General features: G+C 40.8%; 1 protein-coding gene across 1 annotated transcript in view; it reads left to right on the forward strand.

The window, feature by feature from the left end:
* Positions 1-17,508, forward strand: part of MUC2 (mucin 2, oligomeric mucus/gel-forming) — a 51,938-nt gene that overhangs the window by 14,676 nt on the left and 19,754 nt on the right. The window contains exons 15-31 of the mRNA XM_064453259.1: positions 432-562; positions 1,147-1,398; positions 2,276-2,328; positions 2,611-2,720; positions 3,152-3,303; positions 3,804-3,942; positions 4,541-4,651; positions 4,928-5,107; positions 6,117-6,356; positions 8,035-8,191; positions 8,601-8,729; positions 10,574-10,748; positions 11,642-11,685; positions 12,253-12,450; positions 12,805-12,834; positions 13,191-13,844; positions 15,940-16,938. Of these exons, the coding sequence (XP_064309329.1) occupies positions 432-562; positions 1,147-1,398; positions 2,276-2,328; positions 2,611-2,720; positions 3,152-3,303; positions 3,804-3,942; positions 4,541-4,651; positions 4,928-5,107; positions 6,117-6,356; positions 8,035-8,191; positions 8,601-8,729; positions 10,574-10,748; positions 11,642-11,685; positions 12,253-12,450; positions 12,805-12,834; positions 13,191-13,844; positions 15,940-16,938 (3,754 nt within the window). The remainder of the gene's footprint in view (positions 1-431; positions 563-1,146; positions 1,399-2,275; positions 2,329-2,610; positions 2,721-3,151; positions 3,304-3,803; positions 3,943-4,540; positions 4,652-4,927; positions 5,108-6,116; positions 6,357-8,034; positions 8,192-8,600; positions 8,730-10,573; positions 10,749-11,641; positions 11,686-12,252; positions 12,451-12,804; positions 12,835-13,190; positions 13,845-15,939; positions 16,939-17,508) is intronic.

Below are 17,508 nucleotides of genomic sequence, written 5' to 3' on the forward strand. Positions count from 1 at the left end.
AAAAAGAAATTCCTAAGTCTTTGCTCATACCTCAGTCTGAGCTCAAATTTTGTGAACACCTTCATAGATCTGGTTAATATTTTACTATTTCGATTGTTCATTTTAATGGATCTCTGCATTTCTAAGTTGCAACTGAGAAAGAACTGTATCAAAATCCTTTAAGAAAGGTGTTGTTAGGACGCGGGCTACATTATAAAGGTTCAAGAGGCTTGGCTTAGGTTAGGATAAGCATTCAAACATTTTTATTGTGTATGAAATTAAGCAGCATTTTCAGTCTCTGGTCTTTGTCCATTCCTTCCATTGTTCTCTGATCACAGGGATTAGTAAAAACAACATGAAGAATAATACCTATCAGGGTATTTCGTAGCAGCTGAGTTGCAATTGCCGATTGGGTTCCTGTGGGCCTACTGACCCTTTCGTTCTTTTTTCAGAAATGTAAATATGACACCTGCCTCTGCGAAGACAGTGAAAAATGCTTGTGTGCTGCCCTGTCCTCTTACTCAAGAGCATGTGCTTTCAAAGGGGTCATACTGGGAGGCTGGAGAAAAAGTGTCTGCAGTAAGTAGTGGAATTGTAATCCCCATGGAATTAATTAGCCATGAGAAATAAGCAGGATCTCTCTGAATTTAGCTGTCAGTGATCTCAATATTAAGGGATTTGGAGTATCTTAGAAATGTCTAGTGGACTTTAAAGAGACAATGCTTATAATGTTTACTAATTGATGTTATATTCTTTAGCTGTCATTTGTTCATGATATATTTAAAAGTAGAAAGCAAAATGGCTTTTACATTGTTTTTGCTTATCAGTGTCTTTGTTTATTATTATGCTTGCTTTTCAACAGTACAGTATTGTTGAGACTAGGAGTTTATTATATTGTGCACTCTCTCTGATTTTTAGTATGTGAAACAAATATGGGTATGAAAGTAGAAACTATTAGTAGCAGTTAAAAAGAAGTCTTGAACTAGTAAACAAAGTTAGGCTAATGTTACTTGTGACTTATGATATTTTTATACTTTAATAAAATCTAAGGGAATATTTTTACCATTACATGCTGCACAGCCAAAGAAACTAAAGTGCAAATGTCAAGGTTACATTGTCCATCCTGCGTCCCTTATTCACCAGTTTGTTTATTTTCCCTCCAGATAGTGAAGTGTCTGCCTGCCCAGGAAATCAAATCTTCCTTTACAATCTTACAATGTGCCAGCAAACCTGTCGTTCCCTTGCTGATGGTGAAAAGCATTGCTTGCAAGACTTTGCTCCTGTGGATGGTTGTGGCTGTCCATATAATACATACTTGGATAACCAGGATACCTGTGTCCCCATCTCCAAGTGCCCATGTTATCACAAGGGATCATACCTGGCACCAGGGGAATATGTTACAAAAGATGGAGAACGTTGGTATGTTTTATTGTGTTTTCTTTTCTGGGGGGATGAAAGCCCTTTTAAAATTTGCTTATTGGATGTAAGCTGCTTAGTTTTCTTGGTGCTCTAATGAACATTTGTAATACGTTTCATACCATCTTCATGCTGAGAAAAACATCATCCTGTTGTCATGCAATTTATTAATAATTGAGAAGTACGGCTTTGTCCGGAGGTGCGAGCACTGGTCTTCACAGATAAACATTACTCTGAAGCTGCACTGTTAATAGGGCTTTCTTGAGCAGAGGGGTAGAAGGCCAGCTATAATGTTATGTAGCTGTTTCCTTTTCTGCCAGAGACAGATTGCTTGTGGTTTTTTCCACTGGAGGAAGGTGCCCTTGATATGTATTTACTGTAGCATAGGCTTTTGAAAGCAGCTTTCATGACCCTGGTGTTTTTCGTCATGAACTCTGACAACTGTTTGCTGCATGAATCATCAGTGCAAACTGTGAAATACTTCCTTCTCTCATCTGGCAGATGAAGTATACAGGCCCACAAGTTTGCAGCATAGGAATTGAAGAGGCATAAAAAGATATTGTGTATCCAAATGAAGGCTTTGATTTAAATTATCATTATTATCTGTTTCCTGAGTCATCAAAAAGCACAGTATTAAGGATTAATAGAATAACTGTCATTCCTTAAAACATAACCTTTCTGTGCATTATGCCTAAACTCTTGCTATACCTATTCTCCAAGTGAAAATTCATGAGTGTGCTTCAATATAGTCCACCTTGAAGTATCAGTAGAAATTATGCAGGATAAATAGTCTCAAATTTATATAAACAAATCCTTAAATTTAAATTGAAGACACTGAACTTACTTTTTTATATTTTTACTTACTTCATCTCTTTTCTAGTGTTTGCCGAAATGCAAAGGTCCAGTGTACTTCAGTGACAATCAGAATGAAAAGTAAGTGACATTATGTAAAGTAAAATAAAATAAAAAACATAACCCAACCTCCAAACCCAAACCAACACTTTCCACTTGAATTCTCCACTTATTTGTTTTGTGTGTTTCTTTTTTCTCTTTATGTCAAACAGTTATGCATTTTCACTTTTTTCTGTCGTCACTGAGCCTCTTTTTTTTATAAGGATAGATGTACCCTGAGATTTCTTCTCAGTAACTACCACCTTTCACACACATTTCTTTTGCCTTTTCTTGATTTGTCTAAACCAACAATGTACCTTGCAGGTGCAATGGAATGTTCTTCTAACAAGACATACTTTGACTGCAACACATCCCCAAAATGGATGTTGCGAATGCCTGTACAACTTAGCTGTCATACTCCTCGAACTGATCATGTATGTATCCAATTTTTCTCCATGTCATGTTTCCTTTATTTTGTATTCTTTAAATGACACAGTGCAACACAGAAAATGCAGTTGTAACTAACAGTTTATATTTCCTTGTTTTAACCTTCCTTTTTTTTCTCCCTAATGATATTACTCTGTTGCCTATTTCATGATAATTCCCCTTATGGCTTCCCTCTCTGTTTTCTTTTTCCTGTGTCTCCAGTAGAGTCGTACCTCCCAAGTAAAATATGATTTGGATTCTTAGATAATCAAAAAAAGAAAGGCAAAGCATTAGAAACTTAGAAAGAAAAACCTTATAAAACTAATCGATATTAGGCTGTTTGGTTATAAGTGCTGTTTTTACTAGAGTGCTTATGAAGAAGTGAAAGAAAAATGCAGTGCTTTTTCATAAAGTAACAATTTCTCCTTATGTTCCTTAGTTTCAGGAAGAGTGTGTCTCAGCCTGTGTGTGTCCTGAAGGTCTATTAGATGACGGGAAAGGGGGTTGTGTTGAGCAGAAGGACTGCCCATGCAGTCATAATAACCAGTGGTATTCTCCTGGGCAGAACATAACAGTAGACTGCAACACCTGGTAAGTTATAATTTTGTACTCTCTTTTAGAATATATTCTATTCAGTAAATTAATAGTTACATCTAGGTTTATGTACTACAGTGGCTGCGATAGCTGCAAGTATTAACCTTTATTTTCAGCCATACTTTTTGCTATCTGAGGAAATACAGGTTGTGCTGAAAATATTGGGGTTATCATTACCTCTGTTTTCAGTAGGCATCTGAAAGGCATATTGGGAAAGTGCACTCATTTTTAAAATACAAATACATTCAGATCTAAAAAATGTAACTGGCCAGAGTTAAAATTCATGTAGAAATCATGTAATAGGCTTAAAAACAGGATAAACTAATGAAGTTGAAAGTTAAGACACTCTGTAACAGTGAAATGGGTATTGTAACACTGAAATGGATATTGTGCACACTATTATCTTATACCAGGTAGCTGCTTGGTTTGTTTTGCTGTTTTCCAAACAGCACACTCTTGGTGAGATCTGAAAATTCAGCTTTTCTGCTCTCTTCTAGTACCTGCCAAAAAGGGGTCTGGAAGTGCACTGAAGAGGTGTGCTATGGGACTTGTATGATATATGGAAGTGGCCATTATATCACCTTTGATGGAAAATTCTTTGACTTTGATGGGACTTGTGACTATGTGGCCACGCAGGTAATGCTCATCAGGAGGGCTGAAATGGCATCTGATTGCCTTGAAGATCCACTTTCCTCTTCGGTTTTGTCATTCCTTATTGCCTGCCATCACTGTTCCTGAGGTGTTTGCACAGTCCACCAAGATAAATTCTGTTTTCTGTACAGGCAAGATGTGTGAATGTTTTTTTTTTTCCTGATACAGTGGTTGTAAATTGTATGTAGGAGGACTAATATATAGTGAGAGCTAGCAGCTCATCATCAGTTGTGAAATAAATAAAAAATAAATTAAAATTCAAAGTCTCCAAAACAAAGACATTTACATTTAAAGATATACCCTCATTTTGTTTTATCATCCTACATGTTTCCCAGGTTTTGCCACACATGAGACTGTATTAACTGTTTATATGTATGCAAAGATGTATGTGTATATGTTCATGCATTTGTGTACATGTTTGTGTATCTGTAACAATATTATGTATGTAGAATTTCACATATGAAACAGCAGTGACGACTTATACATTGTGGAGATTTAAATGATTGTAATTATTATGAGATTGAATTAAAAATTAAATATTCTACCTATTTTTCTTATGCTAATTTTTCTCATTTTTCCATAGGATTTTTGTGGTGACAAAAATTCCAGTGGCTCCTTTAGTATCATCACAGAGAATGTCCCTTGTGGAACTACAGGAGTTACCTGCTCAAAGGCTATTAAAATATTTCTAGGGGTGAGTAGCGATACTCAGTGAGTATATATTTGTATTCAAGTATTTTAAAAAAGGTAATGCTCCAAAGCCACATCCCTAAAAGCAGCTATAACAACGAAAGGTTAGAGGCCCTGTCAAATTAATGTAAAGTTGTAGATTCTCAGGTACTGAAACCTCTGTCAAACAAAGCTGCTATACCACTTTCTGTCATCCTGGAAAGTTGTATTGTTACGAGCGTCTAATATTTTATCTCATCATAAAAGTTAGTGTTGTAATATTTCTCTTTTTATCTTTCAGAAAACTGAACTGAAATTAGAGGACAAAGATTATAAAGAAATTCAAAGAGATATTGGAGGTGATGTGCGATATTGGAACAGGACAGTAGGCCTCTACCTCGTTATTGAGGCTAGCAATGGTGTGATGCTTATCTGGGATAAGAAGACTACTGTTTTCATCAAGCTGACCCCAGATTACAAAGTTAGGACCCATCTGTCTTTTTCTGAAGTAGTAGTATGAATAGATAAATGACATAAGGAAACATAAATGTTCTTTAATTCTACCCCCGTGTTTAATTCCTATATCCTCTGCACATTGATTATTAGCTTGTGTTATTACTATCACAACTTGCAGAGGTGCTACTGGAGTTCCTTACAGTCCATCACAATGCATTGCAGAGAATGTATAGCATATGACTGCAAAAAAGGTGAATGTCTAAGGCATTCTGTGTTTGTGAATATTAAGAGCCAAGCATTGAAAGTCATTTAGGGGATGCAAACTGATTGTACATGCACTTGGAAACCTGCATGGAATCTCAGTCCTGAGTTAAAACCAAATTACTTGTGCAATGCATGGAGATGGTTCTGATTTCTCAAAATCAGCATGCTGAATCAGACTACTGAATTCACTGGGCTGAATGAGGAGGTGCATGGTTGTGTAAACAGGGACATACTGTTGCTTGAGGATGCTGATGTACCTTAAGTAACACTACCAAAAACTCACTATTGTGGGTAAGTTGCTAAATACTTTCTTTCAAGAAAAATGAGTCCCTCTCATTGTTTTTTACCATGGATGAAGAAATGGTGCTCATTATAATAAAAGCAGAAGGAAATTCCCTCAGGCTTATATTAATAGCTGACTTATGATAAATTGAGAATGAAAAACAAATTAAATCTTCTCATCTAAAAGAGGCTTAGCCACTCTTTAGTGTTATAATTTGGAATAAGGGCCACCACAGAGGCATGGAAATGCACTAGATATAATTGATTTCAAGGAGGAAGGACATGGGAGCTGAATAGTTTGCTGAGTACACAGACAAATAAAGGTTCAATTTCTGTACAAATTATTTAGAAGATGAAAATACGTCATTTACAGGGAGAGTCAGTTGCCCTTTTTAATGTCAATGTTTTGGTCTTACTTTACTACAGTCTGTTTCTCACTTCCATGGTATATTTAAAAGCTGTGGATATGTTAATTTTTTTTTTTCCAGGGCAAAGTGTGTGGTCTGTGTGGCAACTTTGATGACAAGTCTAACAATGACTTTACAACAAGGAGTGGGCTGCAGGAGACTAATGCTCTGAAGTTTGGGAATTCCTGGAAACAGTCTCCCACATGCTCAGATGTCACACAAGAGATTAAGCCCTGTGATGTGAAACCTCATCGGAAGTCCTGGGCAGAGAAAGAATGCAGCATCATCCGGAGTGAAGTCTTTCAAATTTGTCACTTCAAGGTTTGTGGAAGGCAGTAAACAATGGGTCAGCACAGTGCACTTCTGTTACCACAGTAGCAGAGATCATAGAAATGAATGAAGAGATGGTTAAATAGGGTAATTTCAATTATGTCTTCAGTACAGCTACAGTTGTTGGCACATTTCAGCTAGCCTTAGTCAAAGAAGTTTGAGTATCTGTGGCGATGTAGTAGTGCTAGCCCCAACTGCACAAGTTCATATTCATCACCACAGTTTAACTGCTACTGCTGTGCATGCTAGCTTCATAAATCTAGCCTGAACAGGTCTGTGTGTGCTGCAGTTGCACCATCTGATGTTGAGAAACTCAATACTATAAGTTCTGAAGGGCTTTGGTATCATCAGACCCATCTTCTTACAGAAATGCATACTGTACTTGAAAGGTGGTTGTTGAAGAGACCACTGCTCCTTGTAGCAGTCAACCCACAAAAAGGATCATCTTGGAAACCACTGTCATCATGCAGTTTGGATAGGCTTAGCTGCTACTTTTGCATCTCCAAATTGTCGCAGCATACACTATTTCAGGCACACAGCTTCCAGAGCATGGTGTACAGAGGTAGATCACTCCTCTCTATTTCTTGTCTCTTTCCTGAAGTATGGTAATATTAACAACAGTTTATTCTTAACTCACAGTGGAAAAGTCACAAAGAATTATTAATTTAATTAACTTAGAATCGTCAAATCATAGAATCATTTAGGTTGGAAAAGACCTTTAAGATCATCAAGTCCAGGCATTAACCTAGCACTGCCAAGTCCACAACTAAACCATGTCCCTAAGTGTCATGTCTACACATCTTTTAAATACCTCCAGGGATGGTGACTCAACCACTTCCCCAGGTAGCCTGTTCCAATGCTTGATAACCCTTTCAGTGAAGAAATTTTCCTAATATCCAATCTAAACCTCCCCTGGCGCAACTTAAGGCCATTTCCTTTTGTCCTATCACTTCTTACTTGGGAGGAGAGACCATCACACACCTCACTACAGCCTCCTTTCAGATAGTTGTGGATAGCCATAAGGTCTCCGCTCAGCCTCTTTTTCTCCAGACCAAACAACCCCAGTTCCCTCAGCCGCTCCTCATAAGACCTGTTCTCTAGACCCTTCACCAACTTTGTTGGTCTTCTTTGGACACGCTCCAACACTTTAATGTCTTGAAACTGAACACAGTATTCAAGGTGCAGCCTCACCAGTGCCGAGTACAGGGGGACAATCACTTCCCTACTCCTGCTGGCCACACTATTCCTGATACAAGCCAGGATGCTGTTGGCCTTCTTGACCACTTGGGCACACTGCTGGCTCATGTTCAGCCGACTGTCAACCAACACCCCCAGGCCCTTTTCCAGCCACTTCATTGGCATCAATCCAACTTGGTTTTAAAAGCAGTAAAATGGAACTCTGTTAGAAAATGTGGGCACTGCCAAGGACTCCTACCTTATTTTTTCAGTCATAACAAATTATGAAGGTACTGTATTACTTTTAAGTCTATTATTATCCAAAATAGATTAAGCAGCTTCAAACTTATAATATTTGTTTGTGATCTGGCAGTTCTTAGAAACAGTCTCATTCCTGCCCAGCTCAATTCCCATATCTCAGGAGATCTCTCAAGCTTACTAGTTTGAAAACTAATCTGGAGGTCAACAGGGGCACCATCTCTTTCCTCAACAGGTGGACCCAAATCCTTTCTATGAAGCTTGTGTTCATGATGCCTGCTCTTGTGACAGTGGTGGAGATTGTGAGTGCTTCTGTTCTGCAGTTGCTGCATATGCTCAAGAATGTACCAAGGCTCAGGCCTGTGTTTTCTGGAGAACTCCTGATATATGCCGTGAGTAACAGTTAAACACAACTGTATCTTTCTGGCTACTGTCAGAAAGCCTATCAAATATTTTTAGAGGTTTACTAGTAGCTAGGGAAGAAAAATACTCTCAGAAATTTATCCTTATTTTTAATTTAAAATCAATACCAATTCTTTACATTTTTTTGTCATTTGAATCAAACTTTTTCACTCTGTGGTTAGTGTGTTTAAAATTAAAATATTGGGCCCTAGAGTTTTGACCCCAAATTTTTATGTATCCTATGTTTAAGTATAGTAGAAGAAAGTCCAAGTCCTATACCTCAAGAGAAGTTTTGCTGGCTTAATGTGTCGATTAATTTAGCTTGTACCTTTGAAGACCTGATCAAAGCTGCATTCTGGCAACGATGTTTTTAATCAGCTTCTCTTTTTTTCTCATCAGCAATATTTTGTGACTACTATAACCCTCGTAATGAGTGTGATTGGCACTATGAGCCTTGCGGCAGTAATGTCATGACCTGCAGGATGATTAATAATGTCAGCACCAACTTTTCAGTGCCATACCTGGAAGGTAAGTTCCTTGCCATTTTTGTATTTTATTTCATGTAACTTTGTCCAGGTATCATTTAATGAATGGAATGTCACTCAGCTTGGCAAGATGTTCCTGCACCTGTTATGTAGAATTTGCCTCCATTCTTAGATAAATGTTTCCTATAATGTAATTTATTATTTATTAACATCAGTGAGTGATTGTTACATTGATGTCAGCCATAAAACTAGGTCTCTTCTTGGATAATATCCCGAAACATGCAAGATTATTACACCATTGTTATTTTGCATCCCATCCTATGGGCATTTCAAGAGAAGGAAAACCTTTTACATAGCAAAGCAGCAAGTTACTGATAGTTGGGGTTTTTTAACTTATCATTCTTTATGCATCAGATCTGTCTTGACTTTGTTAGATTAATGTGCAGCATCCTCCTATCTTTACAATAGGAAATATCTTCGATATCAGGAACATTGATGCTGATATACATCGAATTCTTAATGGAGACCACAAAATGTTGTCAGAGGGCTACTGGGGGCTACCTCCATTTTTAGGGTATTTAATTTGTAGTTTTCGTTTAGGCTTTAAGACCAAGATGTGAGGCTAAAACAGGTTATTCTGCATTGTATCCCACTTAGAGGATGCACAAGCCATTTACATCCCATTGAACCCCTCAGAGTAAGTAGAGATATCATATTAGTAGGTGAAAGTCTTTGATAACTGAAAAGGAATTTCATGTTATGGGGACTGCAATGATCGAAGAATGTGAATGGCTTTATATATATCTTCCGTTTTACCACATAATGAAGTTAGAAAAAACAGCCACGGTTTTGGCCACACAGTCTTTTCGGTCTGGACTGGAAGGTGTTATCACCAGTTCAGGGATTGGAAAGAACTGCCCAGAGTTTGACTTTGCTATTTTAATCCTTGAACTGCTGGCAACAAAGGAAAAAAACACCAGAAAGCCTAACTAAAAAAAAGTTCCCTCGCTTTTGAAATAGATTGTCTTAGGTTATTAGAAAGATTTGGGAAGTGTCAGAAAGCAGATCATTATATATACAAAAATCTTTCTAAATTATTTTGGTTTTTTTATCTTCAGTGGAAATATAGAGCGTGCTTAACTTTTGTTAGGGTATCTTCAGTACAGTATGGCAGTGTGAAGACTTTTAAGTACCAGTTAATTACATGGTCATTCAGTTTATAGGCTATTTGGAACTCCAGTAGAGTATAAAGAGGATTTTATGCAACTAAAAGTTGGATTTTATGAGAGTTTATTTGGAAGCAGGACAAAATAATTTTTTAAAACTCTATTTAGATGAAAAATACAATGAGAATTGACAGACAATTAATCCAAGGGTATGGAAAAAAGCAGATAAATTATCTATTTGGGGTGAAGATATCTGGTCTATTAAAGGCACATAAACAAAGTCTATGTAGTGGAAAAACCTGTTTGTTAATGAATCCACTTCCATATTCTTCACAAAAGTATTACTGATATGGTTGTCACATTTCAATATCTGTAGAAAAATAGAGATATTTCTTTGTCTTAAAATTACTAGCTGCCCATAGAAATCAATATAAATTAGGGATTTCTCCAAGATCTTGAACTAGGAAAAAACAACTTCCCATGTTTTTGTGACTAAACTCTTATTTAATCATCCTCAATCATCCTCTTTGTCAATCAGAATTGTTGATTTAAGTCTTTTGGAAAGACTAAGTGTCCAAGGATTAATTTGAATTGGAAATTTTCAGTTTCTTTCACTATGCTTGATTTGGTGAAAATCATTTACCTTCAGAAGGTATCCTATCATTGAGTTAACTCTATACTTTTTCTTCATTCTATGTACTGTTCTACTTGTCATCAACAGGTTGCTACCCCAGATGCCCTAAAGACAAGCCTATTTATAATGAAGAGACAAAGGAATGTGTGCCTGAAGATCAGTGTTGGTGTTACATCAACGGAACTCCTGGACCTGATGGAACTCCTGGAACTTCTGTTCCTCCCGGGACTGAAATACCCACAGAAGAAAACTGTACAAAATGGTATATACAAAATTGCAAAAAATTTTGCAGTAGGTTCAGGAAACAATTTATGGATGCTGACAACCTCATTTTCTTCACTGGGTCTCAGACAAATAGAGATGCAACTTCAGCTGAAGGGCTGCTATGTTCTAGCATTTATCTATACAAATTAGAGGAACAATGCCATTTATTCCACTTGAGACTTAAACTCAAAACATGCGGCACTTACAATATGTTTAGATTCTAAACATTTAATTCATAATTAATTCATAATTTTCCAAACCCATAATAATCCAGATTTCAGGTTGATAGTGTCGTTATAGTAAGTGTATTGGCAAATTCATTAAATATACTCTTCGAAGTGTCATAAATGATATAATGGCATGAAGCCTGTGTGTGCCTCTGGAACAACCCTTTGACTCATGCCTCTTTGGGAAGACAGGGGTACTCTGCCTCAAATTCTCACTTAAACTTGGGATTTCAAAATCACTGTAATCTGAAATTAACTGTACTAGCCCTGAAAGAGATAGTTGAGTCCTAACTGCTCATTCCTAGAGCCTTACTAGTGATGACACTGACATCTATGACTCCACATGGTGACCAGAGAAAAATACCCTTGATCTAGCTATAAGTTCACTGCTCTGAAAAAGTTGTTGTTATTATTATTGCACTATTGCAACTTGCAACACAAAGTGGTTCATGATAGTTTTAAGATGTTGCACTTAAATAATGAAAGTGATTACTTAGTTTGAATTAAATAATGATAGGCAATACTGGAAAATACTATACCCAGAAAAATATCCAGTAGTGTGAATAAAGATCAAGTGCAAATTTCTGTTTCTGTGCTCTTGGCTGTCCTAACATGTGCCATAAAACATCTGCAACATTTTAATTTTTGAAAATTTTGCTTTTAGTGTCTGTGGGCCCTCAGGATCCATACAGTGTACACCAATCCCAGGTAAAAAATGTTTGGGTTTTTCTACAAATAGAAAGAAAAAATGCATAGAACTGCTATGTCTGTCGCTACAAAAGACTTAGTAATGCTTTGGAATGATTCTTTCCAGTGCAAGTGATATTTGTGGCCAAAGAAAATTGGGCAGCACTTTTGATGAACCTTGCTAGTAGTACTTCTTGTTCAACCTTTTCCTCATGTCCCTTTACTCTTTCTCCCCATGTCCCATATCCAGACTAATGGATTTCACGACAAGAGTTTGCACTCCCAGAACAGAGAGTATTACAGAAAACTGTCAGAGAGTAAATTTCAATTGTTATTTCTCTCAGAACGTTTTAAAACTTGGTTTGTAAGTCTGTTCTTCCAAGCATTTTATTCAGGTCTTTATTAAATATATTTTAATGTTCCTCTAAATGTAAAGGTAAATTAGTGTGATGCATTAAAACTAAACTCCAGGTATAGGTCTAAAAGGAGCATGCGTGACTCATGTAAATGCTTACTTGTCCATAAATATTTTGCCTTTCTCTGTAACCTGGTAGTAGAAAAATGGCACAGTAAAGCTTTTTCTTGCAGGGTGTCCTTGTGTCATCAACGGAACAAGTTATCAAGTGGGTGAAATTGTGGCACAAACACAGAATGGCAGCATATGTATAACATACATTTGTGCAGAAAATGGTTCCATAGAAGTTGATACTACTTATCCTTGTCCAACATCTACTTCACCTACAACCATTTCAACCTCCTTTCCTACCAGTACTCTTACCACCACAGGTAAATCTTCAACAGAGATGTGCATCTAAAAATTATTTTCTTTAAGGAAAATACTTTAAAGAAAGAATGTATAACTATATGGGCTTATAGTTGACACAGAGTGGTACTTATGAGTATTTTTATCACACCACACTAAGAAAGATTTTTAACAATTTGAGTTTATATACTTCTCATGGAAGAAAGTATAACTATAAAGGTACAAGTTACCTTCCTAATTCTGAAAAATATGTTAGCATCTCAATATCCTTCTGTCTCAGTAGTGTCAGAAAAAAAACATAATGAAGATATTTAAAACTACTATTATATTTTTTCTAAAGCTTGCATATGATGGAGTGATCTTTTTTTCTATTTCAGTTACCAGTACAAGCTCTCCAGTAACTACAGGTAAGTTTTAAATAGAAAACTAAGTTGTTAAATGTTGAGGGAACATTTAAAGGAAGAGTAAATTAAAGATAGCCACTAGAGAAAAATATACTTCAACAAAAATAAATAATTTTTTAGAATTGCAAAAATGTGATAAGTATAGAGAGAAGAAAGACCTTTAAAGGCTTTAGCTTGGTGATTTTATTTTGATGTGAAGCTTCCTGTTGAAAAACCTGGTAATGTAAAACTAACTCTCTTCTCTTGGAAAAACAAGCTCCAATGCACTGCTCTAGTCATTAATGGAATAGAATACAAAATTAATCTTCTCAGAATGTTCTCTGCAAGCTCAGATGATAAATCTCTATCTTTTCTTGCAGCTCCATGCTTTGGATCAATGTGTTATTGGACTGAGTGGTTTGATGTTAGTAAACCTGACAAAGACGGCGGTGACTATGAAACCTATGAAGCAATAAGAAATGAACATGGAGACAAAATATGTGAAGCTCCTAAAAAAATTCAGTGCAGGGCTAAAAATCAACCTGATATAAGCTTAGAGGAACTTGGCCAGAAAGTAGAGTGTAATGTCACATATGGACTGATCTGTAAAAATGAGGATCAAGATCCAACTCTGTGGGAACTTTGCTATAATTATGAAATCAGGGTAAACTGTTGTGAGTGGTATGAATTTCCTTGTAAGAATACAAGTACAATAACTTCAACACCAACTGCAACTTCAACCACCACCAGCACAACGGTACTCATCACCACTACGACCAGGCAGACAACATCAATTACCACCACGCCCATACCCACCCCAACAATAACAAGTGAATTAACACCACCCACCCCAACTACTGCAAGCACATCCGTGCCCACACCAACACCATCACAGCCTCCCAGCAGCACCACCACGATGCCCCCCACCAGCACCACCAGCATGACAACGACAACTGTTCCTGGCACACCAACCCCCACCCCAACTACTGCAAGCACATCTGTGCCCACACCAACACCATCGCAGACTCCCAGCAGCACCACCATGACCACGATGCCCCCCACCGGCACCACCGGCACCACCAGCGCGACAACAACTGTTCCTGGCACACCAACATCCACCCCAACTACTGCAAGCACATCTGTGCCCACACCAACACCATCGCAGACTCCCAGCAGCACTGTCACGACTACGATGGCCCCTACCAGCACCACCAGCGTGACAACGACAAGTGTTCCTGGCACACCAACGTCCACCGCAACTACTGCAAGCACATCTGTGCCCACACCAACACTGTCGCAGACTCCCAGCAGCACTGCCACAACCACAGTACCCCCCACCAGCACCACCAGCGTGATGACGACAACTGTTCCTGGCACACCGACCCCCACCCCAACTACTGCAAGCACATCCGTGCCCACACCAACACCGTCGCAGACTCCCAGCAGCACCGCCACGACCACGATGCCCCCCACCAGCACCACCGGCACCACCAGTGTGACGACAACAACAGTTCCTGGCACACCAACGTCCACCCCAACTACTGCAAGCACATCCGTGCCCACACCAACACCATCGCAGACTCCCAGCAGCACTGTCACGACCACGATGCCCCCCACCGGCACCACCGGCACCACCAGTGCGATAACGACAACTGTTCCTGGCACACCGACCCCCACCCCAACTACTGCAAGCACATCCGTGCCCACACCAACACCGTCGCAGACTCCCAGCAGCACTGTCACGACCACGATGCCCCCCACCAGCACCACCAGCATGACAACGACAACAGTTCCTGGCACACCAACATCTACCCCAACTACTGCAAGCACATCCGTGCCCACACCAACCCCGTCGCAAACTCCCAGCAGCACCACCATGACCACGACACACCCCCCCAGCACCACAACAACGACAACAGTTCCAGGTACACCAACATCTACCCCAACTACTGCAAGCACATCCGTTCCCACGTTACCACCTTCCAGCAGCAGCCCTATACCTCAGGGTACTTTTCTTGTCTGTGTTCTCAAGGGTCCTCTTGCTATGGGAGAAATGATGGTCCGTGACCATCTGAATGTGTGGCATGTGTGTGGGATGTCGAGTAGCAGGAATTGTTGTGCATTCCCGGTAATGGCATTTTCCCGAAGCTAGCTTTTGGGCCGACTGTTTCAGACTGGGGAAGGTGCAAGGGTCCTGGGTACAAGGTCTCAGTTCCCTGATTCAGCAGTGCTCTGAGGAGGTCTTTCATATTGATGCCTCTGCCCAGTTTAGGCAGGTACTGAACAGATGGGAACTCTTGCTTTTGCTGCTCTTGGACCTTGTCCTTCAGCTGGAGAGAATGTACTCAGTGAGACCCATGGTGTGCAATGGGAGCAGGGCTTGGCTTTGTGTCCCTGTCCTTGCAGGCACTGTTTGGGCGCAGCTGTGCAGCCTTTCTTCCATTTTGTCTCCTGCATTGCCTTGGTGACCATTGCTGCCACTTACCTGCAATTCTGGCTGTAGGAAGGAAGGTTTTTCCCCAGCAGGGATTGGGGAAGAGTTTCAGACCGAGGGTTGCCCCTTGCTATGGACCAAAGCTCTGGGCAGGCAGGTTCTCCCAACGTTCCCATAGGCATTGTTTTCCAGCTGTCCGCGCACTGCTGGGAAGCAAGACCATATTTTGGCAGCAGTGTGTGTCCTGTGCCTTCTTCCTTTGTAGTCACAACCCTTCCTGGTGTTTGGTTTCTCTCTGAGATAGTGAGGTGGTGTGAGAGGCATGAGGAGGCGAGAGAGTGGCACCATTCCTGCTGAGTCCTGCTCTACCTCATGTGTTGACCTGATGTGGGTGGTTATTGCACATGATCAGCCCAATACAGCAATGTGCCCTAGCTGGAGATGGGGCGACAAACATGGCTCAGCAATGCCTGTGCGCTGGTCTGGCCCTGGTGTGCATTCTAGGGCCAAGAAAGGCAGGTCTGCCCTCACAAGTGAGCTTTGTTGTGGCCAGTGTGGGCTGACTGGTGTAGCAGTTCCCAAGGGGCACCCCTGTCTGAAGCAGACGCTCAGAGAACCACCTGCAAGTGTGCTGGTGCCCTGGCTTGTCTCTGTTCCGGCTGTTTCTAATTGTTCCTCTTGTTGCTGTTCCCCAGACTGCGACTGCATCTGGACGGACTGGATTGATGTGAGTTACCCAGATAGTTCTGACAGAAACAGCGGTGACTACGAAACCTTTGAGAACATTCAGAAGAATGACCCCTCCTGGGTCTGTGCGAAACCTGAGAATATTTATTGCAGAGCAAAAAACTTTCCTGACACACCCATTGCAGAATTAGGGCAGACCGTGCATTGCCATATTGACAAAGGACTCATCTGTAACAATAGTGATCAGAAAATAGGAGGTCGAATACAGATGCCGTACTGCCTCAATTATGAGATAAAGGTCTGCTGCGTTCCCAACATGCCAGAGTGTATGACAACTACACCCATGAGCACCACGACAACTACATCTGTGCCCACAACAACCAGTGTTTCCTCTCAACCCGTATCAACGACGGTTCCCACGCCAACACCATCACAGCCTCCCAGCAGCACTGCCACGACTACAATGCCCCCCACCAGCACCACCAGCTCCACCAGCGCGACGACGACAACAGTTCCTGGCACACCAACATCCACCCCAACTACTGCAAGCACATCCGTGCCCACACCAACACCGTCGCAGACTCCCAGCAGCACCGTCACGACCACGATGCCCCCCACCGGCACCACCAGCATGACAACGACAAGTGTTCCTGGCACACCAACGTCCACCCCAACTACTGCAAGCACATCCGTGCCCACACCAACACCGTCGCAGACTCCCAGCAGCACTGTCACGACCACGATGCCCCCCACCGGCACCACCGGCACCACCAGTGCGATAACGACAACTGTTCCTGGCACACCAACGTCCACCCCAACTACTGCAAGCACATCCGTGCCCACACCAACCCCGTCGCAAACTCCCAGCAGCACCACCATGACCACGACACACCCCCCCAGCACCACAACAACGACAACAGTTCCAGGTACACCAACATCTACCCCAACTACTGCAAGCACATCCGTTCCCACGTTACCACCTTCCAGCAGCAGCCCTATACCTCAGGGTACTTTTCTTGTCTGTGTTCTCAAGGGTCCTCTTGCTATGGGAGAAATGATGGTCCGTGACCATCTGAATGTGTGGCATGTGTGTGGGATGTCGAGTAGCAGTAATTGTTGTGCATTCCTGGTAATGGCATTTTCCCGAAGCTAGCTTTTGGGCCGACTGTTTCAGACTGGGGAAGGTGCAAGGGTCCTGGGTACAAGGTCTCAGTTCCCTGATTCAGCAGTGCTCTGAGGAGGTCTTTCATATTGATGCCTCTGCCCAGTTTAGGCAGGTACTGAACAGATGGGAACTCTTGCTTTTGCTGCTCTTGGACCTTGTCCTTCAGCTGGAGAGAATGTACTCAGTGAGACCCATGGTGTGCAATGGGAGCAGGGCTTGGCTTTGTGTCCCTGTCCTTGCAGGCACTGTTTGGGCGCAGCTGTGCAGCCTTTCTTCCATTTTGTCTCCTGCATTGCCTTGGTGACCATTGCTGCCACTTACCTGCAATTCTGGCTGTAGGAAGGAAGGTTTTTCCCCAGCAGGGATTGGGGAAGAGTTTCAGACCGAGGGTTGCCCCTTGCTATGGACCAAA

The sequence above is a fragment of the Phalacrocorax carbo genome, chromosome 5 (genome assembly GCF_963921805.1).
Source record: "Phalacrocorax carbo chromosome 5, bPhaCar2.1, whole genome shotgun sequence".
Lineage (NCBI taxonomy): Eukaryota > Metazoa > Chordata > Aves > Suliformes > Phalacrocoracidae > Phalacrocorax > Phalacrocorax carbo.